The following is a 27,395-nucleotide window of genomic DNA, read 5'->3' as shown; positions in this document are numbered from 1 at the left end:
CACATGAACCATGTTTAAGACCAATATTGACTGATAGATTGGTTGCCAATGTCCAATGAAAGAGAGCGTTAAAGTAGATACTGCTTAAATTGAAAATAACAAACACAACTTAATTTGATAACAGTAATCATGAATAAGTCACATCCAAAAAAAAAAGGAGCTGTGTAACCTTAAAAACTCCTGTATTGTTTATGCCTTTTTTTTTGCTCTACACTAAAAGATATCATAAAATTCAAAGCTTCCAGTTTAGGACTGGTAGGGTGAATTGAACTGCACCACAGGCAGTAATCACGTGATGCAGAATGGAGGGATCTGACAAATCCCTAAATGGCTTTTATCTTCTTGTTCTTAGCCCCTTTCGATAACAGCTGCTCTCGGGTATTCTTGTCAGGTCTCAACAATATAATATAACACTTAGGGAAAAAAATACAGACAAGAATCCCTGCACTGGAAGAGATGATCCCAAAGATCTCCACAGCGACCGTGTATTTTCCCTGGGTGCTCAGATAACCAGGGATGAAGGACAGCCAGACACTCAGAAACACGAGCATGCTAAACGTGATCCATTTGGCTTCATTAAAGCTGTCAGGCAACTTGCGAGCAAGGAAGGCCACCAGGAAGCTGACACATGCCAAGAGTCCCATGTATCCGAGCATGCACCAGAGAGCAACATTTAAGCATTCATTACACTGCCATATGATAATGCCAGTCTTCAGTTTCATGTTCCGCTCTGGGAAGGGGGGACAGAGCAGCAGCCAGGTGACACAGATCACGACCTGTATAAATGTACAAGCAGAAACTATCACAATGGGGACCCAGGGCCCCAACCACCCTCTAAATGTACTGCTAGGTTTGGTGGCTTTGAAGGCAATAACCACCATGACAGTCTTGGCCAATACACAAGAGACACAGAGGACAAAGATGATGCCAAAGGCAGGTTGACGAAGCAAGCAGGTCTTTGCCTGAGGTTCTCCAATGAAGAGCAGGGAACAGAGAAAACTCAACATCAGCGCCCCGAGGAGAAGGAATGAGAGCTCTCGGTTATTGGCTTTGACGATGGGTGTATCTCGGTACTTGATGAAAACCCACAATATAGCAGCTGTGATGATGAAGAAGGAAATGGCAACAACAGCCAAAATGATTCCCATGACTTCTTGATAGGAGAGGTATTCTATTCTCTTAGGGACACATTCACTTCTTCTCTCATTGGGCCATTGATCACTTGCACACTGCCAACAGACATTGGAATCTGGAAATCAGAAAATCAGATATTTATGATGTAAGTTGAGAAAACTATCTATTTCCATGATACTTAGATGTTTTGTCTAGAGAAGCAGTAAGTGATATCTCCTGGGAGTATCTATCATAATTTTATATAATCCATCACTTTCTTATTCCATAGGTTCACAATGGTACTGAGTTTTTTAAATACGTTTTCAGATAAGACATCAGTCATCTTACTGAGTGAAGCCTTAAATGAGTGCAATAATTGATTCTATCGGAGGCTAAGATCTTTTACTAGCTTTGCAGGAGTCACTGCTCTCATCACTCTGGTGGTATATTCTGGCTGGAGCCTGTCGATTATCAGATTCATTCCTGTGATTTATAAAGCAGATGAAAATATTAGTGATGAACCTTTAGTTTGGTGACTGTATGAGCAACCCTTACAAGATCATGCTCCTTGCCCAATGCACCTTTTCCAGCAGGTACCATATTAGCAAAACAAAATATTTTTTAAAATCCCCTAAATATAAGAGGTCTAAATCCCTATTTGGGCACCGACAGGTCATGTGTGCACACCAGCCTTTAAAATGCAATCTACACATGTGTTTTTCTTCCTCTAGGAATGCCTTCCACTCAATGTGGCTAAAGGTCCATGCATCGTAGCCTTGTCAACGTTTTCAGATATCCAACTTAAATGCAGGGGAAAAAATAGTGTTTTAGCCATGGAAATTGCTTTGAAACTTGGCCTTTGAATTATGAATAGAGAGGATCATTCTTGCACCAACAGATCACAGAGCTCTTTAGGTTATGATGTTATCATGTCAGTAACCAGATGTTAAAATAAAGACATTCTATTTTCAATCATTCATCAGTATGAACAGTGATTTATGTGCACAAAGTGGCCACCCAAAAATTGCCAGCCCAAAAGATGGCTAAAAGTGCACACCTTGTTATTATATTAAAATGTGATTTTTATTTGTTGCTTATGCATTATGTTAGTTCTATGTACAATGTTATTTGTGTATATATTATACTCTGCTGAGATCTTCATGGATCGGCGGAATAATTAAAAGACAATAAATAAATAAATAAATAAATAAATAAATAAATTGATGGGAGTTGCATACTTTTAGCAACACGTAGAGGAGTCATGTTTTGGGCAGGGTCAGAAAATAACACATGTAGCTTGTTCTTTCAACTTTACAAGTGTTGTTTTCCACGATAAAAAAACAACCTCCTTGTATCAAAAGTAAGTGCAAATGTCCTCGGGTACTTTATACCCAAAGTGAAGGTGTGCATGTCCTTTCTCTTTGAGAAAGTCCATGAACAGAAAGTTTAACAATTTCCCCCTCCTTTCCCTCCTCCTCCCCCCCCCCTCCCCGCACCAACACAATGATAAAATATTCTATACCTGTCATGTTGGAAATCTCCCCTTCCGCACATGGGAGACAGTCGAAGCAACAGGGAGGCCTTCCTTTCTGAGGAGCCTTCCTGTGCCCTGGAAGACAGCTCTTGCTGCACGTGGAATGAGGTACCTAAGGAAGGGAGGGAGAGTGAGAGAGAAGGATATTCTCTTTGGAAGGAGAAGGTGCAGAATTAGTTGCTGACAGGAAGATCTCAGCTATGGGCACCAGGACAGGTGGGTCTATTGTTCTGGATACTCCATATCCTGACATTGGCAGGGTGGCCACATCCATTAACCAATGTGCATGTTTTATATGGTCCATCATGCCAACCAGCATAACCAGCTAAATGGCCCTGGCTTTTGCCTCTTGTCTGTTAATTAGGCGTAAAACAGAGAAATGGAACAACAAACTATTGAGAGTAGATAGTCATTCCCTCGTGACCATCCATAGACACAGAATGAGGAAAAAAGCCTTAGTAAATCAAGTCTTGGAGACCAATTTTGAAAGTTCACCTATGGAAAATGCATTGTAAATTGCCCCCTTAATGTATCACCAGAAACGTCATGTTGCTGATTAGCAGAAAGAATTTCTGCTTCACTTAAGATAACTCAACATCTTCTAGGGTATGTCCCCTAATTAAACACAATGACCCTTACACTTACTTGGATAGAACATGATGACACTAGTTTTCAGAAGGTGCTGGACATATATCAGGACTTGGGTGCCATATCTTTCTAATATACTGATTTATTTGGCAGTGCTAGTATGTGTCTTGACAATATGTCGCTGACATCGATGATCCAAAGAATGATTAGAAACAGAATATTATGCCAGATAAAAACTTTAAGGTCCATCTGGTCTGCTCAGATTCCTTTCCTGTTGCAATAGCATACTGTAGATCCCACTTAACTTCCAGCTTTGCATACACCTGCTTACAACTCAGGTTCCTCTGTTCTTAACGCAGGATTTCTTAAATTCTGCTACTCCACTGACTCCCGAGTGAGGCCGTTCCATGTGTCCACCATTCTTTCTGTCGAGGGGTGCCGCCACTGTTGAGCCTCATTCTATGACCTCTGTTTCTAGAAACTTCTTTCCACTGAATATGCTTCTTGTACATCATTTATACATTTGATTTATTTTCTATCAGATACTCCCTCCCCTTCCTCACCTCTAGTATTTATGCATTTAGGACTTTAAGTCTTTTTTTATAAGACTTAGAATGTAGACCTTGCACCATTTTGAAGCTCTTCCCTGGATTGCCTTGCCTATCTATATCCTTTAGGAGGTACAGCTTCCAGAACTGGACATAATACTCCAGATGAGATCTTACCAATGATTTGTTAAGAGCATTGTCACCTCCTTTTTACCACTTGTTATACCTCTCATTGTGTACCCTAGCATGTTCTTCCTTTAACCACTTTTCTATTGAACTATTTTCCAACCTTGACATTATCAAATATGATCACCCCACGATCCCTTTCTTGTTTGGTGTACATCAGTGCTGTACCCTAAATGCATGGCTCAATACTTTTTTAAATTAAATTTTAGTTGCCAAAAACTTAATTTATTTAAAAGTAGCTGACTTATCCTCCTCTAAATGTATTTAAGGTTCAAAGAAATTTGCTTTAGCGTACTAGTCATACCAATTGTCTCCCCAAATACTTTACAGCGTGAGGGAAGGCAGAAGCTGCAATCATTGCTTGGCAAATGCTACAGGAAATGGCAATAAGGTAGTAAGGTTAAGCAGAAGCAAGTAAAGTAAGTCTCCCAACTTCATACCATGTAGCAGTGGCATGGGGTTGCCATGTTCAGGTTTTATAGGACCCTGGGTGACACAATGTTGAGACAGTGAGTAAGGATAACTTCAGGAGAGCAATAGAGGGAGGCTCAATGCCTCACTGAAGATATAACAGTATTGTAAGTACTTTAATCCCTAACTTCAGGTTTTGCAACAACTTCTGAGAAAATGTCTGCTTCTTCTTGCTGTGTGAACAGTAGGATTGTACCTCTGTGTGTTGCATGTACCACTGCATGGCGCTGATGTTGATGGACAGCTCCTGTCCCATAGGTGCCCTGGAGTCAAAGCTCCCCACCTTCACACCATAGATAGAACCATCAGGTAGCAGATGCCAGTTGACGATATCATACACAGTGGGAGAGCTGCCACCGCTGTTGAAGTAAATGTCCTCCCCCATCTTGTTCCTGAAGTGTACCTTCTTCATATAATATAGAAGCTATGGAGGGAATATGTAACATTGACATGGTTTAGGCATGCAGTATAACAGTTACTAAAATTTTGTTCATTTCAACATGGTTCATTCAGTGATTCTTTAAAACCCTTGACCCATAGCACTATAAACTGAAATCCTCCTTTCTGTATAATGTTACTCTCTATACTATTGAGATTTCACAGTTGTTTATACAAGCTTGACTACCTGCAAGAGGTCACTATCTATTTTATCCATTTTTCTCTGTCCTGTCGTCCATAAGAACATAAAACTTGTCATACTGGGCCAGACCAAAGGTCCCTCAAGCCCAGTACCCTGTTTCTAACAGTGGCCAATCCAGGTCGCAAGTCCCATGCAATGCGACTTTCTCCTTTCCCAGCTGTTTCTGAGGAAATACAAAACTCTACTACTACTCCATACTGCTCAACCTTTACCATTTTTTCCAGGGATCTTAATGTACCTATACTACCACTCAGTGCACATAAGGCCCTTTGTGGCCTTCTACCATTTCCGGGATGATGAACATGTAGGGGTAGATTTTAAAAGAAGCGCGATCAGCCTACTTTTGCTTGGGCATCAGACTCAAGCAAAAGTACGCTGGATTTTAGTAGATACGCGCGGAGCCGCGCGTATCCACTAAAATCCTGGATCGGCGCGCGCAAGGCTATCGATTTTGTATAGCCTGCGCGCGCCGAGCCGCGCTGCCTCCCCCCGTTCCCTCCAAGGCCGCTCCGAAATCGGAGCGGCCTTGGAGGGAACTTTCCTTTGCCCTCCCCTCACCTTCCCCTCCCTTCCCCTACCTAACCCACCCGCCCGGCCCTGTCTACACCCCCCCCTTACCTTTGTCGGGGGATTTACGCCTCCCGGAGGGAGACGTAAATCCCCGCGTGCCAGCGGGCCTGCTGCGCGCCGGGCCGCGACCTGGGGGCGGGTACGGAGGGCGCGGCCACGCCCCCGGGCCGTAGCCACGCCCCGTACCCGCCCCCAAAACGCTGCCGACACGCCCCCGGAACGCCGCGACGACCGGGCCCGCCCCCCGACACGCCCCCGACACGCCCCCCTCCGAGAACCCCGGGACTTACGCGAGTCCCGGGGCTCTGCGCGCGCCGGGAGGCCTATGTAAAATAGGCTTCCCGGCGCGCAGGGCCCTGCTCGCCTAAATCCACCCGGTTTTGGGTGGATTTAGGCGAGCAGGGCTCTGAAAATCTACCCCGTAGTGTCTATTCCTAAAATTTTGTTCTTTGTATTTCCTTTTATCAGTTCAATGTAAGCTGGCATGATGTGCCTTACGAATGTTGGCATAGAAAAGCCTTTAAATAAATAAATAAATAAATAAATAAATAAATAAACAAACAAACCAAACTACAAAACCTAAGACCCTCCTTTCTCTTCAGCTCAACCCCCTTCTCCTACTCTCCTCTATGTGTGCCCAAAGCCTACTTTAATTCGGTCAAAGTTCTGGTTACTACCACCTCTGCTGAGAGACTATTCCAAACATCCATCATCCTCTTATTAAAGAATTTCCTCATACTTCCTCCTTCCAGCTTCATGAGATTTTTTTTCCCTATAGCAAACACTGCTATTGGTACTCTATTGAAGTGTGCAATATATTTGGATGTTTCCATCATATTCTCCATTTTCTTTCTTCTAATTGAGTATTACATGTGTTCCTTAAACCTCTCTGTGTAGGCTCTGTATCATTGTATTGCAGGGAAGTGCCATTTTAGTAGCAATTCATTGAACTGCTTCAATTCCATCAGTGTCTTTGTGAAATTATGGCCTCCACAACTGAACATAGTACTCAAGGTGGGGCTTCAGTAGTGATTTATAAAAGGACAATATGACCTCCTTTTTTTTCCTGCTGGTGATAACTTTCTTATGCACCTGATTATGCTGTTAACTTAAATTACTGCTTTACTATACTGATTGGAAACTTCAGGTCACGAGATTATCCCTAAGTCCTTTCCCTTTGAAACTGTTGACTGTTCTTTTCTAAAACAATTACATTTTTTGTAGTTATTCACGCATGCAGTTCCATCATAAAACTAACTGCTGCTTCTCACCTGCCAAGGTTTGAAATTGCGAATGGTAGCACATGTTTTGTTGGTGAAGGGCCCTTCCCCTGGCAAGCAGGAAAACATGTCCTGAAGGGCGTGGGCCACGGAATAAACTGCATTGTACATACTGTAGCTGATTGTCATGTCAAACTGTCGTGGAATTTGACCATTAAATTCTTTCAGCTTTTCAGCTCCCGTGCACATGATCCTGGGAGTGGTAGCATCCGTACTGGCTAAGGTGGTCACGTTTGCCTCAGGTTTGGGCCAGTGGCACCCAAAGATCTCCTTCCACAAAGATTTGATAAATATGTCACTTGGAGAAGTAGAAGGATGAAGCTTGAGAAGAAACTCCTTGAACCCTGGCATCTCACCTTCATGAACTGCAAACCCAATGGTGCCTCTCAGCATATGAGCATGTTCTCTCTTTAAGAGATGGAAGACGATGGACCAGCCTTCAGAGGCAATCCATACTTTGCCAGTGATATTTGTTCTAAATAGCTCCTCTATCACAAATATGAAATAAGAGTATGGAGCAAAAACCAGTATGATATTGGCAGATGAATCCTTGATCACCTCTGTGATGTGTTTGATTTTCATGGCTTGGGAAACCATAGGCAGCGTTTCTTGAAAGGCAACACAGACGCCCAGCTTAGAGAGCTCCTTCTTCAAGATTTGAGATCCCACAGTTCCGTAGTCACTCTCACTAGACAGCAGCCCCACCCAGGTCCAGCTAAAATGGGCCACCAGTTGAGCAAGTCCCAGAGCCTGGACATCATCGCTGGGAATCATCCGGAAAAAAGATGGAAATTGGACTTTGTCGCTCAGTACGGGACTCGTTGAGAAATAACTTATCTAAAAAAGCATTAAGAATGTATTCATCATCATTGTATAGACAGTAACTAATATAGCAATTTTTAACCAAAGTTTGGGTAGAACTATCAGATGCAGGAACAGAGCTCAGAAATAAAAGCAATTTGAATATTTTGAAGGAGCTATCTAATGCTAATTGAATACATTATATTATTAAGCAGGATTTATTTTGTCTATGCTGCAGCACTGGTAAAACCCTTCTTGAGAATTAGGCCAAGGAGACATATGTTGTTACTTGTTCATTGGTCTCTAAGTGCACGTATGAGTTTGATCTTCACACCTTGCTTTATTACCGTAACATCAATCTCATTGCCAAATGGGAACATTTCATATAAGGAGACCACGTCTTACCTGCGGGAATTTGTAAAGTCCCAGCATCCTCGCCATGGTCATGGAGGAGGTAGAACTGGATTCTCCAATTATGGTTGCCAGTAATGCCTGGTTCTGACACCGATAGTTCAATATGGGCTTCTCCTGCCCTGTCAGCATCCACATGGTGCCTCCCAGGGCTCTGGTAGTTGAGAAGCAGGTGTCATATATCTGGAAGCCCAGGCTGATATTGGGCAGAAGGGTTTGGTCTCGGTTGATTTCACCGATAGAGAATACTATTGCTTGTGCCCAGCCATATGCCTTGGTGTTTAGTCTGAGGAGTAAATGTAATTCCATACTCATCAGGTGTGAGGGTCATCCTCTGCTCATGTTTGGTTGCCTCAAGCTTGTGTGCTTCTGTTTTATGACTTCCAGATCATATCTGCCTAGATGCCAGTCCTTTTCTTTTTCTAGAATTTCTCATGTACTGGTTTCTGGGCTTTATCCTCTGAAATTCCCTAAGGAAGCAGTGGTTCCAGTCCCTTCTTGTGGCAGTCACCTATGACCCCTAATCTATAGAACCCTGACACTGACTTCTGGCTTGTGGCACCATCAGACAGTGATCGGGTGACTGTCTGATGGTGCAAATAAAGGAAAAGGCTGAGGCTGAGGCTCCTGATACACAGAACAGTAGCTAACAGGATTAAAGGGTGCGATTTGTAACAGTAAAGGCAGATGTGAGCTGGGAGTTACAAAGCAGAGAAATGCACACACAGTCTCCTCCCCAGCTGAGGGAGTCAGAGAGCAGAGACAACCACAGGCAGCATCCACTCTGAGCCACAAAGCAAGACACACACCCAGGCAGCACCTACAGGGAGTCATAGAGAAGAGACACGCATAGATGGAGTCACAGAACAGACACACACACTTATACACAAATAGGAGGCACTCATAGGTAGTCACAGAGCAGATGCAGACTGACAGACACACACACACACATACACACACACACACCCCTAGGAAGTACTCATAGGTAGTCAGAGAGCAGATGCAGACCGACAAACACACACACACACACCTAGGAAGTACTCATAGGAAGTCACAGAGCAGACACACACATGCATATACAGGCAGCTCTTGCAGGGAGTCACAGAGCAAAAAATGCACAGGCAGCACAGGCAGGGAGTCAGAACAGAAACACACAAAGGTAGCACAAACTGGGAGACACAGACAGATACACACACAGGCATCACCCACATCATTTTTACACAGCTGATTGTTAGAAGAGCACAGGAGACTTAATATGAAAATACAAAGCAGACATCTTACTTATTGCAGAGATCAGTCTGTCCGATCTGGTTCTCAGTTCTGAGAATGCTTTGGTGCATTGCAATTATTCCTCCGATCAGGATGTTCCCTTCCTGCGCAAAGCCCACCTCTTCCTGACTCTGGAGCGTGCAGCCTTGGGCCATGGAGGCAGCATGGTCACTAGAAGGGGACATCACCAGCAGAACCAGCCCCAAAAGTGCCATTGCGTAGGCTGAGGAACGATTAAGGACCTGCAGGAATGCTTGAGTCAGTCAGAAAGGGTCAATAGCACAAAGGACAAATCCTGACCACCATCTTCTAATAAGCAAATTGCAGCATATAGGGGCAGGTCACCTCCTCAAGAGTATTTAGAAACTTATCCCTGGTGGATCATGCCCAGCTAGCAATGAACAGAACTAGAAAAATATAAAACCTCTGTCTACAGTTCTCCCTGACACTTTCTCAGTCCCTTTGAGTCAACCTCATTCCCCTTCTCTGATTGTTTCTCTCTGACTCTTTTTCTTCATCTCCCTGTTTCTCATCTTCATTCCCTTCCTCTTATGGCATAGAATATCATTTTCTCCACCCCGAATACCATGAGAGTCAAAGCATAGGTGCCCTGAAAGCTCCCCTCACAGGCCTGTGCTAATAGACAGGAGAAAGCTCAGCTGTGAGATTGGAAACCTGTTGACTAATGCCAACATTACAGCCCTGGAACTGGTCAGGGAAGACCCAAATGTGGAAAAAAAAAAATCCTAATGCAAATCTGGAAATAAATGGAAATTCTTGTTATGACATCTGAAATCTACATTCCCTGGCGGTATCCTTATAGAGTTTGGAAAGTTTGAATCTATCCAGAGACTCCCCAGGACCTGACGTCTCACCACAGTGGTGACTGCCCCTGGATCCTGCCTACATTTATACTCGTTCCTCCCCACCTCTGACAAGGAGAGATCTCCCTCCGGAGAGAATTATCCTGTAATTGTCTCTCATTTCTTCCAGATCCCATCGGAGGAGGAATAGAGTTGTTACTCCTTGCTGATTTCAACTGACTATGAAAATGAAGGGTAGAAAGGTCCAGTGAGGGTAAGGATGTAGAAACTTCTTAATGAAGATGATAATGTGATTAATACTCAGGGTTTATACATCTCACTGATTCCCTAAACATGATAGCTCAGAAGTTAAAGTTCATCCGCCCCTGGAATGGGCAGCCTGGGAGTATTTTCTTCTGTCTTGATGATATAAAAGTTGCCAGTGAGAAAAGAGTGCAAAGAACAATGTTATTATTATTACAATTTTTATTAATGACAGTTGGTCTGAGGCACGGGAAAATAAAATGACTCATCCTGAGGTCACGTACAGAGAGCTAAAGAAAGAGACAAGAGTAAGAACTTAGAAACGGAGAGATATATTGATTCACCTTATAAGTTCTAGCTTCAAGTTAAATAGTCCACAACAAATATGTAAACTGATGCACCTCAATCCTGCCCTGCAGCACTCCCTCCTATTCCAGTACTGAGACATCCCCTCCCTCGCCATACACACACACACACACAGACACACACACACACACACAGCTCTGCAATGCATCTCAATCCAACGCTGAGGCACCCCTTCCTCTTCCAGTACTGAGACACCTCCAACACACACACACACACACACACACACACACATACAGCTCTGCAATGCATCTCAATCCAACGCTGAGGCACCCCTTCCTCTTCCAGTACTGAGACACCTCCAACACACACACACACACACACACAGCTCTGCAATGCATCTCAATCCAACGCTGAGGCACCCCTTCCTCTTCCAGTACTGAGACACCTCCAACACACACACACACACACACACAGCTCTGCAATGCATCTCAATCCAACGCTGAGGCACCCCTTCCTCTTCCAGTACTGAGACACCTCCAACACACACACACACACACACACACACACACACACACACACACACACATTCAGCTCTACAATGCATCTCAATCCAACGCTGAGGCACCCCTTCCTCTTCCAGTACTGAGTCACCTCCACCACACACACACACACACACACACACACACACACACACAGCTCTGCAATGCATCTCAATCCAACGCTGAGGCACCCCTTCCTCTTCCAGTACTGAGACACCTCCAACACACACACACACACACACACACATTCAGCTCTGCAATGCATCTCAATCCAACGCTGAGGCACCCCTTCCTCTTCCAGTACTGAGACACCTCCACCACACACACACACACACACACACACACACACACACAGCTCTACAATGCATCTCAATCCAACGCTGAGGCACCCCTTCCTCTTCCAGTACTGAGACACCTCCAACACACACACACACACACACACACATTCAGCTCTGCAATGCATCTCAATCCAACGCTGAGGCACCCCTTCCTCTTCCAGTACTGAGACACCTCCAACACACACACACACACACACACACACATTCAGCTCTGCAATGCATCTCAATCCAACGCTGAGGCACCCCTTCCTCTTCCAGTACTGAGATACCTCCACCACACACACACATACACACACACACATACATACACACACACAGCTGTCCCAGTGTGCCCCAAGTTTGCATAATCAAATTGATAACATTAAGTACATTAACTCCAAATTTATTTTGTGTGATTGAGTAAATTTTTTAAATTGGAATTTGAATCTCCCTCAACACAGTTAACACAATACAAATATAACATTTACATCACATTAAATAAATATAAATAACGTATACACATGTGTGAAACTCCCCCATTCCCAATCACCTTTTGGGCATTTCTTTTGGGTACTCTTTGGGAGTACAAATCTCCACTGCTGCTGCTGGGTCTCCATCCTTCTTGGTGGGAGGGGCCCTAGCTCTGCTGCTCTGTTACCATTGGGTGCGGGTTCCTGCTGGCTCTAGCCCTTCCTGACTAAGGGGAGCTCTGCCATGTCCAGGCCTTGGTTTTATTCCACTGTGATGAGGAGGAGTTTCTTCACATGACACCTGTAGTCATGTTGGATTAAGTATGGGATCTTGTATGGTCATGTAGGATGGTAGAGAGCTATTGAGGAAGCAAACTAAAACCTACTTACTGTAGTTACGAAGTGATATCCTTCAAGTGGTCAAGCTCCTATCTGGCAGCTGGGATATATACTTGCTGTATCATTCCCATCATCTACTATGATGCCATGTTTCTATGATAGTTCCTCATTTTAGAATTAACATCTCTTTATATGCTGCTACTACAGTAAGATTCAAAACACGTTCTAGGCACAACTTGGTACAAACTGTCCTTAATTTTTCCTGTATAAGAATTAACCAGTGGCAGAACTCTCAACCTCATATTTGCATGATGTGAACTGAATAATTTTATGACAAATGCTATTTTTATCATATTTATCTTCAGAGGCGGGCTCAGTTTACTGCATAATCCAAACCACCCCCCAGCAGTCTCCATGAAGTCAGTGTTTCAAAGTCAGGTTGTCTGGTTAATCGGTTTTCTCAGTAAGGATACAAGGACATCAGATTCAATGGCTTTTATGGACCTTACCTGACATCATGCTTCATGTTCCTATATTTCTATGACAGATAAATACAGTTTAAGACCATCATTAAATGAGAGCCTGGTTGAGCATACCCAACAAAAGATCACGTTAATGTAGGCATTCCTGAAAAAAAACAGCAGTAATATAATTCCAACATAATTTGAAAACACTAGTCATGAAAAAGAGACCCATGTGATTGCATTTGTTATGGTGATCCAAAACAAAGTATCAAAAAATAGAAGGTTTTCACTTTTCAGTGTTCTCTAGGACAATTACGACTAATAGAACTGCACTGCAAACAGTAACCAGATGTTATAGAATATGGATAAATATGACAGATTCCTAGCTGGTATTTATCTTCTTCTTGTCACTTTTCCAAAGAGCTGTTCCCTAGTGTTCCTTTCAGGTCTGAGTAATATGATGTAACATTTGGGGAAAAAAATACAAATGAGAATCCCTGCACTGGAAGTGATAATCCCAAAGATCTCCACAGCAACTGTGTACTTCCCCTGGGTACTCAGATAGCCTGGGATGAAGGACAGCCAGACACTCAGAAACACAAGCATGCTAAACGTGATCCATTTGGCTTCATTGAAGCTATCGGGTAACTTGCGTGCAAGGAAGGCCACCAGGAAGCTGATGCATGCCAAGAGTCCCATGTATCCCAGCATGCACCAGAATGCAATATCTAAGCATTCATTGCACTGCCATATGATAATGCCAGTTTTCAGTTTCATGTTCTTCTCTGGGAAGGGAGGGCAGATCAGCAGCCAGGTGACACAGATGAGGACCTGTATAAATGTACAAGTAGTAACTGTAACAATGGGGACCCGGGGACCCACCCATCCTCTCAAGTTACTGTTGGGTTTGGTGGCATTGAAGGCAATGACTACCATAATGGTCTTGGCCAACACACAAGAGACACAAAGAACAAATATGGTGCCGAAGGCAGGTTGACGAAGCAAGCAGGTTATTTGCTGAGGATCCCCAATGAACAGCAGAGAACAGAGAAAACTCAGCATCAGCGCCCCGAGGAGGAGGAAGGAGAGTTCTCGGTTATTGGCTTTGGTGATGGGTGTATCTCGGTACTTGATGAAAATGTACAATATGGCAGCTGTGATGATGAAGAAGGAAAAGGCAACAACAGCCAAGATGATTCCCATGACTTCTTGATAGGAGAGGAATTCTATTCTCTTTGAGACGCATTCACTTCTTCTCTCATTGGGCCACTGATCACTTGCACACTGCCAACAGGTATTGGAATCTAAAAATTAGAAAATCATGTGTATGGTGAAAAAACTGCCTCATGCCCTTATAATGAGATCATCTTTCTAGATAAGCAATATTGATATGTCGTTGATAATCGTGTGTATTAATAGCATTTTATACAATGAGGTCTAAATTGAGATAACTGAAAAAACTAAGCTACGGATAGCCAAATAAGTTGTGTATTTTTAAAGTTATCACTATGGTAAAATGGCTCGGACTTATCAAACTTACCCAGTTAAACTGGGGGCCATTCTGAGGGTGGTCCAAACAGCTGGATAATTTACCCATTTAAATCTGATATTCAGAGTTATCCAGCTGTCTGATCGTTTGGTAATATAGTCCTAAATTTAACTAGATAAACCTATCTCTATAACTTTAATTTATCTCAGTATAATCAGCAGCACTGTAGCTCCACTGAATATCTGGTTCAGGTTACCCAGATTTTACCTGGATAATTTACCTAGACTGCCAATAGCTCAATGTTATTGATTCTATTCCACCAGTTCTCTTTCCTATAGATCTGGAATTAATGATTTATTTAGAGCTTGTTTGTATATTAGAGCAAAGACATCAGTCATGTGATTGAGTAACATCATAAAAGCGCTGAGATTATTTTGGCTAATGAAAGTAAGGGTTTTCTAGGAGAATCAGTCACATTACTCAGTGAAGGTATATTATGATGGGAGCCTCTGATTTTTAGATTTATTCCTGGGATTTCTATGGTAGTTGAAAATATTTCTGGACTATATTTAGCTTGGTGGTGGCCTGTGTAAATCTTATTCCCTGCCTTTTGCATCTTTTCCAACAAGCACCATAGTAGCAACAATAACTGAAAAAGCATCTAAATTGGGCATCATTGAGAGTGTCAGGCATGCATTTCACCCCTGACTAAATCTTGCAACATTTTTTCAAGAATAGGGGCTTCATCTTTTGAGCTGTAGAAGAATCACCTACAAGTAGTTGCCATTGTAGTACGGTTACAATCTTCTTCAAGCCACGGTGTGAATGTAGTAGGTGACTCCAGCACCAGAAGATCATGAATTCATTCGTGACATCATAATGAGGGGAGGGTCATTTTTAATAGCTCACATTGTGGGCAAAGTGCGTGGGCTACTTGGCCTGTATACTTTGCATGAATTCTCAGAGGAAAATGGCACAGTTTGTTTCCATTTTGAAAATGAGCAGGTGCAATGTCCACAGCATTAAAAGCATTCACCTAGTTCACACCTGCTATTTGTGCAGGTAACCAAGAAGGAGCCAAAATGGCATGCATATTTTTGGAAATCCCCTGTCTGCGTGCAGTTTTCTTTACCTGACCTAAAGATACTCGCAGGAATGCCTCCTGTTAATACAGTTAAAATTGCATTTAACCCCCCTCTTCTGGGAGCTCCCGGAATGCAGGGGCACACTATTGTCCCTGGGGGGCCACTTTACTCCTGTCTTTCTGCACGCTCGAACCTCTCAGTCCACTGCAGGCCCCTGGGGGTGCCGCAGTTCCTTCCATCAGGGAGCAGGATTCTCTCTCCGGAGCTCTAGGCTCACAGGGATGGAAGCTCAGCCTCTCTTTTGAAGCTCTCTCAGCTGTTTTCACTATTCCAATGCCTTTGCTTTAGGGCACCTCTGACTCTGAATGGACACTCTGGTGGGGGAGGGCGGGGGGGGGGGGGGAGTCAATAAATATTTACTGCAACCAAACCATGTGAAGTCCAATTTTCAACAGAATTCTCCAATTATCATCTCACAAAAATAAACAGACTAAAGGCTCCTCTTTCCTCAGTATTTATTTATTTATTTATTTATTTAACTATTTTTATATACCGACATTCGATCGAGATATCACATCGTTTTACATATAACTGAAAATATAAGACAATATCTGCTTATTTTACATTGTAACAAGGTATCTTGGTAACTTGTAACATGGAAAATATGGTAACTAGGTAACTTGTATAATAGAAAATATTTTACATTGTAACATGTTAATTTGTATTAAAGAAAAGAGAGGCATTTATATTATAATGTTGTAATGATGCAACTTGGGAATATTAGTTATAGAATACGATCTTTATATAGTCTTTGAGTGGTTGATTGGGAAGGAGTCCTTGAGGGCGGGAGGAGAGGGGTGGGCAAGGGCGGAAAATTGAAGGGGGTTGTGGGGAGGATTTCATAGGGGGGTGACAGCGGTTAGTGTTTTCATTTTCAAGGCAGGGTAGAGCTCGAGGCAGGGTAGAGCTCGAGGGGGGGCTAAGTATCTGGTGGGAAGGCTTTTCTGAAGAGCCATGTTTTGAGTTGTTTTTTGAATACTTGGGTGGAAGGTTCATTTCTAAGTAGGGGCGGGAGGGAGTTCCAAAGTGTGGGGCCAGCTACGGATATGGCTCGTTTGCGGGTTGAGGTGAGGTGGGCTGTTTTGGAGTTGGGAACAGTGAGGAGGCCAGTGTCTGAGGACTTGAGGTTTCTTTGTGTTGAGTATGGGATAATGGCAGTGTTAGCCAGTTCATCTCGTTGTTGTTTACTTTTTTGTGGATGAGAGTGAGAGTTTTGTATTGAATTCTTTGGTTGATGGGAAGCCAGTGAAGTTCTTTTAGTGTGGGTGTAATGTGGTTGCACTTTTTTATGTTCGTGATGGATCTGGCGGCGGCATTTTGAAAATGCCGCCGCCAGATCCATCGGCCAAGGAGTATTGTGTTACAATAGTTGAGTTTTGAAAAGATTATTGTTTGCACGACTGTTCGAAAGTCTTGAGCGTGAAGTAGGGGTTTGAGCTTTTTTAGAGTTTGCAGTTTCATGTATCTCAAAGGTGGCAGTACTAGGCCATACCCATTACCTAACCCTCCAGATGTTAGAAGATGGGCTTCCAGTGGGGACTTGGATCTTATTATCTCTCTCGGATTCTCTCTCTCTCTCTGGACTTCTACTGTTAGAAGTCCAGAAAGTGTTCAAAATCCAAAATCTGTCCTCCTTCTCAGTGAGCAGGAACCGGTGGCAAAAGAATTCCTCCCAGAACAGCAGAAACAAAACTCTCTGCAAAACTCCTTCTCTCTTCTTTCTCCATCAGGTCACTGCTGTCCCTCCTTGTGCTCTGGGCAGCAGGTAAATGCAGCAGCTTATCCCAACCCTACCACAGGGCAGAGGTGACAGTTCTCCTGCGGCAGGAACGGGCTCCCCAGGAGCAAAAAAAATCTCAGTGCGTGGGGGGAAACCCAACAGCTCTCCCCAAAACCCTCTCTTCATTCTCCAAAGATGGTCCCTTTCAGACCTGGGGCGTACTGGCCAGGGAAGAAGCCGCCTCTTCCCCTGGATCGGGCTGTAGAGCCTAAAAAAAAACCGGGGACCACTGCTACCAACTTCCACCTCTCTCCACTCAGAACCAAACCGAAAGCCACTCTGCTCCTCGTACACAGCCTTCTTTTAAGGAGCTGGCTGACCAATCCAGGCCAGCCCCTCGTGGCGGTGCCTGCAAGGGACGGTCTGCAAACTACTGAATCCCAGCCTAGGGCTTAAGCTAGGGACAATTTAGCTAGTGAGGGACCTAGAGGGTCCCTTCAAACATGCACCATGGAAGCCACACGTAATTATAGCTACATTTGAGGAGGAGATTTTTCAGTCATGCAGTTTTACCTGGATGCTGAAAATTGGCCTCAAAAGCAATAACTAACTGGTCTTAAAATTATCCTATTTTTGGTTATGTATTTAGATTTAGCTCATGCCTTTTCATTGGTAGTTCAAGGTGAGTTAAATTCTAGCCAGTAGGCCACTCCACTTTATGAAATTTAATGAATACTGTTATCTGTTGCTGTGTACCTGTCATGTTGGATATCTCGCCTTCTGCACATGGGAGGCAGTCGAAGCAGCAGAGGGGCCTACCCTTCTGGGCCGCCTTCCTGAAACCAGGGCCACAGCTCTCACTGCAGACAGAGTGTGGTACCTGAGGATGAGAAAGAAAGAGAGAGAGAAAGGAAATTTTTTTCAGAACTTGCATATTGTTTTTTATTTGACTTTGAAGAGATTGCTGTAAAAGAGGATATTTAATCTATAGGACAGTAGTTGAACATTCCTGGGAAGGAATGGGAGTAGGTGCAGGCTTGAAAGTCTCAGCTATGGGCAGCTGCTTCTATCTCCCTAGACACTCCAGATCTTGCCACTAGCGTGATGGCCACATACATCACTGACCCTCGTATCTGCCTTTACCACATCCTCCAACAATGAATTCCAGATTTTAATCATCTTTTAAATGTGCTACTTATGACCTTCATGAAGTGCCTTTGAATCCTTGTATTTTTTGAAAGAGTAAACACCAATTTCCATTTCTCCTTTCTATTCCAGTCATTATTTTATAAATCTCTAGGATATTCCCCCCTCAGCTGTCTCTTCTTCAAGCTGAAGAGCATTATCCTCTTTAGCCTTAGGGGAGCTGTTCCATCCCCTTTATTATTTTGGCCTCCATTCTATGTACCTTTTCCAGTGCTATAGCTTTTTTGAGATGTGGCGACCAGAACTTCACATAGTACTCCAAGTGTGGTCGCACCATGGAGTGGTACAGAGGCATTATGACATTTTCCATTTTATTCTCCATTCCTTTCCTTATAATTCTTTCCATTCTATTTAAATTTTTTGACCACTGTCACACACTGAGCCAATGATTTCAAAGTATTGTTCACGATGATGCCCAGATCCTTTTCCTGGGTAGTAACTCCCGATATAGATCCCAACATTGTGCAGCTATATTTTGTATTACTTTTCCCTTTATGCCAACCCCATAGTGCCTCCCTCCTCTAAATGCAAATTGAAGACTGTCTACTAATGAGACCAAAATAGTTTCTGTGCTTCTGTATGGACAGAAACCAGATTGGAAATTGTCTAAGTAATTGATTTCATCTAGGAAACCCACAAGTTGACTATAGACAAAATATGTGATTAATTTACCCATTAGGGGATGTTTGACCTAGACCTAAAATTTTCTTTCTTCCCATTATCAAGAGATTTTTTTCTTTACTATGGATTTAATAAGGCTTGTTTCAGTGGCCCTTAAAGAATCCCTTCCGTTAAGGAGGCATTGAGTATAGATTCCAACTATCTAAACTCAGCTGTGCAAGGTTGATCATCTATGATGAATGCAGATCTAGGTTACATATTGTGGATCTATCCTTCTTAATTACAAAATCTACCTATTGAGCAATTAGGACAGAAAAAGCAATGCTGCAATCTGATACCAAAAATTGGTTTAACAATACCAGAGAAGTATTGGTCTCTGTACAGCACAGGACATACTAGGTGGTACACTGTTGAGACAGTGAGTAAGGATGGTTTAAGGAGGAGGGTAAATGACTTTCTGAAGACATAAGGGTATGGAAAGTGCTTGAATCCATTTCTCTAGGCTTTACATCAAGTTATGAGAAAATTCCTGCTGCCTCTCACGATGAGTACAGTTGGTTTGTACCTCCATGTATTTTGTATTCCATTGCATAGCACTGATGTTGATGGTCATCTCCTGTCCTTTGGGTGCCCTGGAGTCGAATCTTCCCACCTTCACATTGTGGATAGTGCCATCGGGTTGCAGGTGCCAGTTGACAATGTCGTACACAGTGGGAGGGTTGCCACTGCTGTCAAAGAACATCTCCTCCCCATTTTTGTTCCAGAAATGTATCTTCTTCAGGTAATACAGAAGCTGGGGAAGAAACACATTATGCATCATGGTTATTATCAAATTGTGTAATGATACAGCTACTAAACGTTTGTTCATTTCAATGATTCATTTGATGCTCCTTAAAGATCATGAGCCCATAGCACTTAAAATTGAAATTCTCCATTTATTTAGAGGATGGATGACAGGAGTGAGTACTTTCCTAGTCAACTGTCCCACATGAGTGCTTCAGCCCAGTTCTAGAGGGCCCATCTCATGGACTCGGACAATAAAATGACATGGTGGCATCATAAATGTTGGCATAAATCTGCCCAGTTGTTCCTGCCAACACTTCTGTACCTCTTATTATAATTCTTCCTTGCTCTATCATCTTGTGTGCTATGAAGATCTCACAGCCCTCAAACGTTCCATCGTTTTCCTGTTTGCCATTTGATTTATAGTATAGTCAACTTGTCTACCATATTTCTGAGAAACTATCAAAGCCTACTACTGTTACATCCCTTGCTGCCCATTACATAGCTGAATAAATAGTTATCTGGCCCATGGCAGCTGCTGAGCACCAGACCAAGGCCTGGGTCCCAGTCCAGAGGCCGGGTCCTGACACCTGGATTTCAGTCAAGGCCCAGGCCCAGGCCTGATGCTGGGGCCTGACCTGGAGTCTGGGTCCCAATACTAGAGCCTTGGCCTAGACCAAGGCTTGTGCCCATTTCCTTCTTTGGGGGCCAGTCCGGAGGCAGGGTTCCGAAGCCAAGACCTAAGCTAAAGCCCATGCCTAACACCAAGGCCTTGTCCAGAGACCAATTCCTGACACCAGGGTCTCGGTCATGGCCTGACCCTGAGGCTGGGCCTGACCCTGAGGCTGGGTCCCAAGTCCCTAGGCCAAGTCCCAGGCCAAGGCCCAGGCCATCAGGGCCCAGTTTAGAGGCTGTGTCATGATGCTGGGGCCTGGAATAGGCCAAGACCTGGGTTCCGGCCTAGGCTGACTTTTTTTGGGGGGGGGGGGGGTGTCAAATTGAAACATGAAGAACAATGAAATTCTGTCAGATTTTCAATCGTTTCTCCCATATCCAAACGTCTAAAGCTTATTTCTTTTTGAAATTGCACTTGAAGTAAGTGCATATAGTCAGCAGGAGGGTGAGATTTTCTCAGTCCTGCATAAGATTCTGGAGGAGGTAGCAGACAAGTGCTACCACCAGGATAGCTGTAGGCCAGTGGAAATCTGAGTGACAAGTTTTGGAAACTTTCCTTTCAAATGGAGTAATAGACTAAAACTGTGGAGAACTAGACTCCCATCAGGAAAAGGGATGAGGCAATTATGAAAATTCTGTTTCCTTTTCCTGTTACAAAAAAAAAAAAAATCTGAAAGATAATTGTAAAAAACAATTATCAGTGTGCAATTTTCATGTTTGATAAAGAGACAATTTTTCCTGTAAATAGTTACTAAAGGGAAAATGAAAACAATCCAGACCCTGAATATACGTTAAACTTGCAAGACTAGGAGACTGGGCATCTAAATGGCAAATGCAATTTAATGTGGACAAGTGCAAAGGGATGCACATAGGGAAAAATAATCCTAACCACAGATACACCCGATGCTGGGTTCCTTAATAGGAATCACCACCAAGGAAAGGACCTCAGAGTCCTCATGGACAATACTTCGAAATCCTCAGCAGTCAAAAAAAGCAAACGGAATGTTGGAAAATGTCTGGAAAGGGATGAAGAATGGAGGAGAATAGCATAATACCCCTCTATTGCTTCATGGTGCAACCCACAACTTGGGTATTGTGTGCTGCCCTGGTCACCCCCATCTCAGAAAGACACAGCAAAACTAGAAAAGGTACAGAGAAGGGCAACAGAAATAATAAAGGAGCTGGAACGAGGGCTCCCTTATGAAGAAAGGCTAAAGAGGTTAAGGCTCTTCAGTTTGAAAAAGGGACGATTGAGATGTAATGGAAGTTTATAAAATCAAGAGTGGCATGCAACGGATAAATAAAGGATGGTTATTTACCCTATCAAATAATGCCAAAGCAAGGGGACACTCCATGGAAAAACAGCAGATTTAAAACAAATGGTAGGGAGTATTTTTCACCCAGCACACAATCAAGTTATGGAATCTGCTGCTAGAGGATGTGGTGGAGGTGATTAGCATAGCGGCGTTTAAAAGAGCTCTGGACAAGTTCCTGGAGGAAAAGTTCAGAAACAATTATTAGCCAGGTAGATTTGGGAAAGGCATTCATTATCCCTGGGAGTGCGCAACAAAAAACAGATATACTTTTTGGGATCTGCCGAGTATTAGCAACCCAAACTGGCCATTGTTGAAAACAGGATGCTAGGCCCAATGGACCTTGGTCTGAACCAGCATGGCATATTTTATGCTCTTAACCATAACCCCTTGTCTCCTTCTTTCTTCCTACGAGCGCATTTTGAGTTCCTTAAACCTTTTTGCATAGGATTTTTATTGTAGGCCCTGCACCATTGTCTTATTCCTCCTCTTAACTGCTTCCCTCCTTTCAATGATCTTTTGAAGATATGGCCTACAAAACAGAACTCATTACTCAACTTGTGATGCCATCATCGACTGATATAAGTGCAATGACATCTCTCTCTCATCCTGGTGATATTTCTTCTAATGCTTCTAAGCATGCTTTTAATATTCCTATTGTTTTTGTTACTCTTACTGCAACTGTCAAGTCATCCGAGATAATTATACCTAGCTTTCTTTTTTCTGTGGAAGCGGTTAGTTTCTATCCAAAATAATGACATTTTCTGAGCTCCTAACACATAGAATTCACACATAAAACTTATTGATATTTCTCACCTGCCATGGTTTGAAATTCCAGATGTTAGCGCATGTGCTATTTATGAACGGACCTTCCCCTGGTACACAGGAATGCATATCCCTCAGGGCATGGGCCACAGAATAAACTGCATTGTACATATTATAGCTGATTGTTATGTCAAACTGCCGCAGAATCTGAAACTCTTCCAGCTTCTCAACTCCAGTGCACATGATCCTGGGGGTGTTGACATCTGTGTGGATTAAGGAGGTCCAATTGTTTTCCAAGTTTGGCCAGTAACACCCGAAGATCTCCTTCCATAATGGTTTGATAAATATGTCACCTGGAGAGGTAGAAGGATGAAGGTTCAGAAGGAATTCCTTGAACCCTGGTATGTCGCCTTCATGAACTGCAAATCCAATGGTGCCACTTAACATATGAGTATATTCTGTTTTTAGGAGGTGGAAGTCAAGGGACCAACCTTCTGAGGCAATCCATACCTTGCCATTAATGTTTGCTCTGGATAGCTCTTCTATCACAGGAATGAAATACGTGTATGGAGAATAAACCAGTATGATATTAGCTGATGAACACTTGACTACCTCCAAAATGCGTTTGATTTGCAAGGTTGAAGAAACCATAGGAATTGTTTCATGAAAGTCAATGCAAACACCCAATTTGAAGAGCTCTACTTTTAAGATTTGGGATCCTGTTGTACCATAGTCTCCCATGCTGGACAGCAGCCCCACCCAGGTCCAGCCAAAGTGGGCTACAAGCTGAGCCAGTCCATTGGCCTGCACATCATCACTGGAAATCATCCGAAAAAAGGATGGAAACTGGAACTTGTCACTCAGCATGGGACTCGTTGAATAATAACTTATCTGAAAGAGCAGAGGGTTCAGTGAAGTTAGGAAAGGTCAGATCTCCTACAACACAGGGGCCTAGGAATTTTCCAGGTGCTACACATTATTTGTCCTATTATAATTATGGAGGCATCTGCACACTACTTTTATTTCAGTCTTGTGTTGAAGTTTCAAGGCAGCAACTGAACCTGGGAAAACATCAGAGTCTAATTGTTCGAAGGAGCTGAGAAAAGTTGCTGGACTAACTCAATGGATTTGTTCTCAATCAGTTTTGTTGGGTTTTTTTTCTAATTCTTTGCTTCGCAAAATCCTTCTTGACAATAAGGCCGTGGAGTTAACTTTTCTTATTTGTTTATTGATCTGTAGTGCTTGCGGGAATCTCGGTCTTCATATTCTGAATGAATACTCTACCAACAGTTTGCTTTGATAAACGGGGACATTTCATTTAAGAAGACCTAATCTTACCTGGGGGAACCTGTAAAGCCCCAGCACCCTCGCCATGGAAATGGAAGCGGTGGAACTGGATTCCCCGATGATGGCCGCCAGCGATGCCTGGCTCTGGCAGTGGTAGTTCAAGACAGGCTTCTCCTGCCCCGTCAGAATCCACAAGGTGCCTTTCAGGGCTCTGTTGATTGTGAAGCAGGTGTCGTAGATTTGGAAGCCCAGGCTGATGTTGGGGAGGAGCGTTTGATCTCGATTGATTTCATTGATGGAGAACACTATGGCTTGTGCCCAGCTGTAGGCCTTTGTGTTCAACCTGAGGAATAAATATAACTCCACTGTCAGGCAGTGTGCCCACTCCTGCAAAATTTATCATCTTTCAGTGCTTCAGACTTGGGTGTTTTTGTTATTATGGCTTCCAGATCATATCTGCCTATCTTCCAGTCTTTTTTCCTAGAATATCTGCAACTCTCTCTTCTGGAAGGAACATCTGTCACTCTTCTTTCTCCTAAGGTGGCAAGAGTTCCAGTACAATATGGCTCAGTTAATCAATGATGACCCTTAACCTACAGAACTGTGACACTGACTTCTTCAGGCAGATGGTAACCGGCTGACTTATAAAGCCATGAAAGGAACAGACAAAAGCTGAGGTTCTCTTTACGCAGAAGATCAGCTAACAAGTTCAAGGAAAGTTTTTTGTAAACCAGTAAACTAAAGAGTCACAGAGCAGAGAAAAAATAAATAATCACGTAGGTGGCATCTAAAGTAAGCCTCAAAGCAGAGATAAACGCAAAGAACACAAACAGTTGCCCTCCTTGACAAGGGATACACACAGACATGTACTGGAAGCACCTACCAGGTTCACTCTTAAACAGGAGTCGTTTAGAACAGTTTGGGAGACTGAAGATAAAATGAAAAGCAAATAACTTACATATTGCAGAAATCGGGCTGTCCTGCCATCTGGTTCTCTGCTCTCTGCCAGTTCATGTGCATTTCGATTATTCCTGCAATCAGGATGTCCCCATCCTGAATTAAGCCCACTTCCTTCTGGCTCGGGAGGGTACAACTCCTGGACAGGGAGAGAGACCTGCAGAGTGGAGGGGGCATCACCAGCAGAACCACCAGTCTGAGAAGTGTCATGGTGCAGACTGGCATCGGGGGGGGGGGGGGGGGGCTTGCCGAGGAATTATTTAATATCTTGCGGAAACACCTGGTAGGATCATCAGTGGGTCAGTGGCACCGTGGAAAAACTGTAACCCGCAAACTTCCAAACTCTGATAGGCAGAAACAGGTTGCCTTACCAAATATTCCCTACCAAACTAAAAATAATCCACATTTTAAATACAACTCAAGGGGTTTCTGAGATCTAGCCTCCCCTTCCCTCCTCTCTCTCTCTCTCTTTCATAGTTAATGTCCAAGGCTTTGTACAGAAAATCTAAATTAGAATTTCATGGCATGTAAAATGAAGGCTTCATATATAAATGTAGAAAAACATCTCCTGGTTTCTCTCTCCCTCTCTCGGTTTCTATCTCATTCGCTTTCTCTCTCTCAGTTTCCTCTCTCTGACGCTATTTCTCCATTGCCCTGTTTTTGTTTCTCTCTTGACCCCTGCCCCCACACAATTGCAGACTTCTTGTGCCTTAAAGCCAATATTACAAATCTATATTCCTCCTATCATGTGCACACACACAGCACTGGAAACAGAAGAAGACCATTTTGTTAAAAAAAATAAAATAAATTATACTGTAGTCAGAAACAAAAGAGAAACTTTGCTATAATACCCAAAATCAGTAGTCCCTGGCCGTCAGTATCCTTGTGGACTATGGACAGTCTGACCCTTCCCGGTGACTCCCCAGGTCCTGACGTATCACCGCAGTGGTGACTGCCCCAGGATCCTGCCTGCATTTATACTCGTTCCTCCCCACCCTCTGACAGGGAGAGATCTCCCGCCAGAGAGAATTATCCTGTAATTGTCTCTAATTTCTTCCAGATCCCATCGGAGGAGGAAGAGTCATTATTCATTGCTGAGTTCATTTGATAATGAAAAGGGAAAGCATTTTCATTGTGGTAAATATATGTATCCAATATGTGGGCATTTAATTGGCTAATTAGAGGGCATAAGTCTCCTGGATCTTCCTGGAAGCCTCCAGAGTATCTGCCCTGTTTCCCCCTCTGAGTCCCTCCACTCCCTGCCCCCTCCTCCCCCCGGGTCAGGATCTCAGATCCTGGAGTGAAATCACATCAGGCCAGCTCCAAACAGCAGTGATGGTTTGTAACTTTAGTATTGATTGCTGTTTTGTAAGCAGTTGGATTGGTAGCTCTGCCTTCCTAGTGAACGTGAGATGGATATGAGCTATGTTTCTTACTTTTATTTTTTTCTTCATGAATTATTTCATTATGTTTTTCTTTTTATTGTACTCTATTGGAAACTCTTTGAGTTGAACTTCATTCAAGAAAATCAGTGTATAAGAACATAAGAAATTGCCATGCTGGGTCAGACCAAGGGTACATCAAGCCCAGCATCCTGTTTCCAACAGAGGCTAAACCAGGCCACAAGAACCTGGCAATTACCCAAACACTAAGAAGGTCCCCTGCTACTGATGCAATTAATAGCAGTGGCTATTCTCTAAGTAAGCTTGATTAATAGCAGTTAATGGACTTCTCCTCCAAGAACTTATCCAAACCTTTTTTGAACCCAGCTACACTAAGTGCACTAACCACATTCTCTGGCAACAAATTCCAGAGCTTTATTGTGCGTTGAGTGAAAAAGAATTTTCTCTGATTAGTCTTAAATGTGCTACTTGCTAACTTCATGGAATGCCCCCCTAGTCCTTCTATTATTCGAAAGCGTAAATAACCGATTCACATCTACTCGTTCAAGACCTCTCATGATCTTAAAGACCTCTATCACATCCCCCATCAGCCATCTCTTCTCCAAGCTGAACAGCCCTAACCTCTTTAGCCTTTCCTCATAGGGGAGCTGTTCCATCTCCTTTATCATTTTGGTTGCCCTTCTCTGTACCTTCTCCATTGCAACTATATCTTTTTTGAGATGCAGCAACCAGAATTGTACACAGTATTCAAGGTGCGGTCTCACCATGGAATGATATAGAGGCATTATGACTTTTTAAATATAACATAACATAACAAAGGCAGCCAATGTGAACAATTGTAACCCTTATTTGGGGAGCGTTAAGTCCCAAGGGCACACAATCTAATTTATTTCTTTGGGGTTGCTCCAGATATCTAACTTGTCCCAGCTGAATTCCAAATCCCTGGGGGAGGATTCTTTTTATGGGGAGAAGCGCTCGCTTATGGCCCAGTAGATGAGAAAAGGTTGCCAGTGCGTGTGCTGTACCTTAAGTGCTTCTCATGAGGTGAGAGGCCAGGGCCGCCATCAGGAATTTTGAGGCCCCATACTGTCTGACGCGGCGGTGACGTCACAGCCGCG

The 27,395-nt window shown here is 43.3% G+C and overlaps 2 protein-coding genes across 2 annotated transcripts; both read right to left on the bottom strand.

The window, feature by feature from the left end:
- Positions 1–323: 323 nt before the first annotated feature.
- Positions 324–9,626, bottom strand: LOC115077419 (extracellular calcium-sensing receptor-like). The gene is made up of 6 exons (XM_029579707.1): positions 9,424–9,626; positions 8,137–8,428; positions 6,922–7,767; positions 4,637–4,864; positions 2,636–2,759; positions 324–1,249 (listed from the first exon to the last, which is right to left on the bottom strand). Exons 1-6 carry the CDS (start codon positions 9,624–9,626, stop codon positions 324–326), a joined length of 2,619 nt encoding a protein of 872 aa, XP_029435567.1.
- Positions 9,627–13,306: 3,680 nt separating this feature from the next.
- On the bottom strand, positions 13,307–24,937 carry LOC115077418 (extracellular calcium-sensing receptor-like). Its single transcript, XM_029579706.1, has 6 exons — positions 24,876–24,937; positions 23,969–24,260; positions 22,682–23,521; positions 19,660–19,887; positions 18,024–18,147; positions 13,307–14,217 (listed from the first exon to the last, which is right to left on the bottom strand). Exons 1-6 carry the CDS (start codon positions 24,935–24,937, stop codon positions 13,307–13,309), a joined length of 2,457 nt encoding a protein of 818 aa, XP_029435566.1.
- Positions 24,938–27,395: the final 2,458 nt, after the last annotated feature.

Source organism: Rhinatrema bivittatum, chromosome 16 (genome assembly GCF_901001135.1).
Source record: "Rhinatrema bivittatum chromosome 16, aRhiBiv1.1, whole genome shotgun sequence".
Classification (NCBI taxonomy): domain Eukaryota; kingdom Metazoa; phylum Chordata; class Amphibia; order Gymnophiona; family Rhinatrematidae; genus Rhinatrema; species Rhinatrema bivittatum.
The sequence above is the reverse complement of the archived record's forward strand: the minus strand, read 5'-3'. Positions and strand labels throughout refer to the sequence as shown.

Coding starts and splice junctions, on each gene's coding strand:
- LOC115077419 (XM_029579707.1), bottom strand. CDS start 9,626: ATGGCACTTTTGGGGCTGGTTCTGCTGGTGATGTCCCCTTCTAGTGAC. Junction 7,768..8,136: donor GACTTTACAAATTCCCGCAG/GTAAGACGTGGT, acceptor ATGCTTTTTTAG/ATAAGTTATTTCTCAACGAG. Junction 1,250..2,635: donor GGAGATTTCCAACATGACAG/GTATAGAATATT, acceptor TCTGATTTCCAG/ATTCCAATGTCTGTTGGCAG.
- LOC115077418 (XM_029579706.1), bottom strand. CDS start 24,937: ATGCACATGAACTGGCAGAGAGCAGAGAACCAGATGGCAGGACAGCCC. Junction 23,522..23,968: donor GGCTTTACAGGTTCCCCCAG/GTAAGATTAGGT, acceptor CTGCTCTTTCAG/ATAAGTTATTATTCAACGAG. Junction 14,218..18,023: donor CGAGATATCCAACATGACAG/GTACACAGCAAC, acceptor TCTAATTTTTAG/ATTCCAATACCTGTTGGCAG.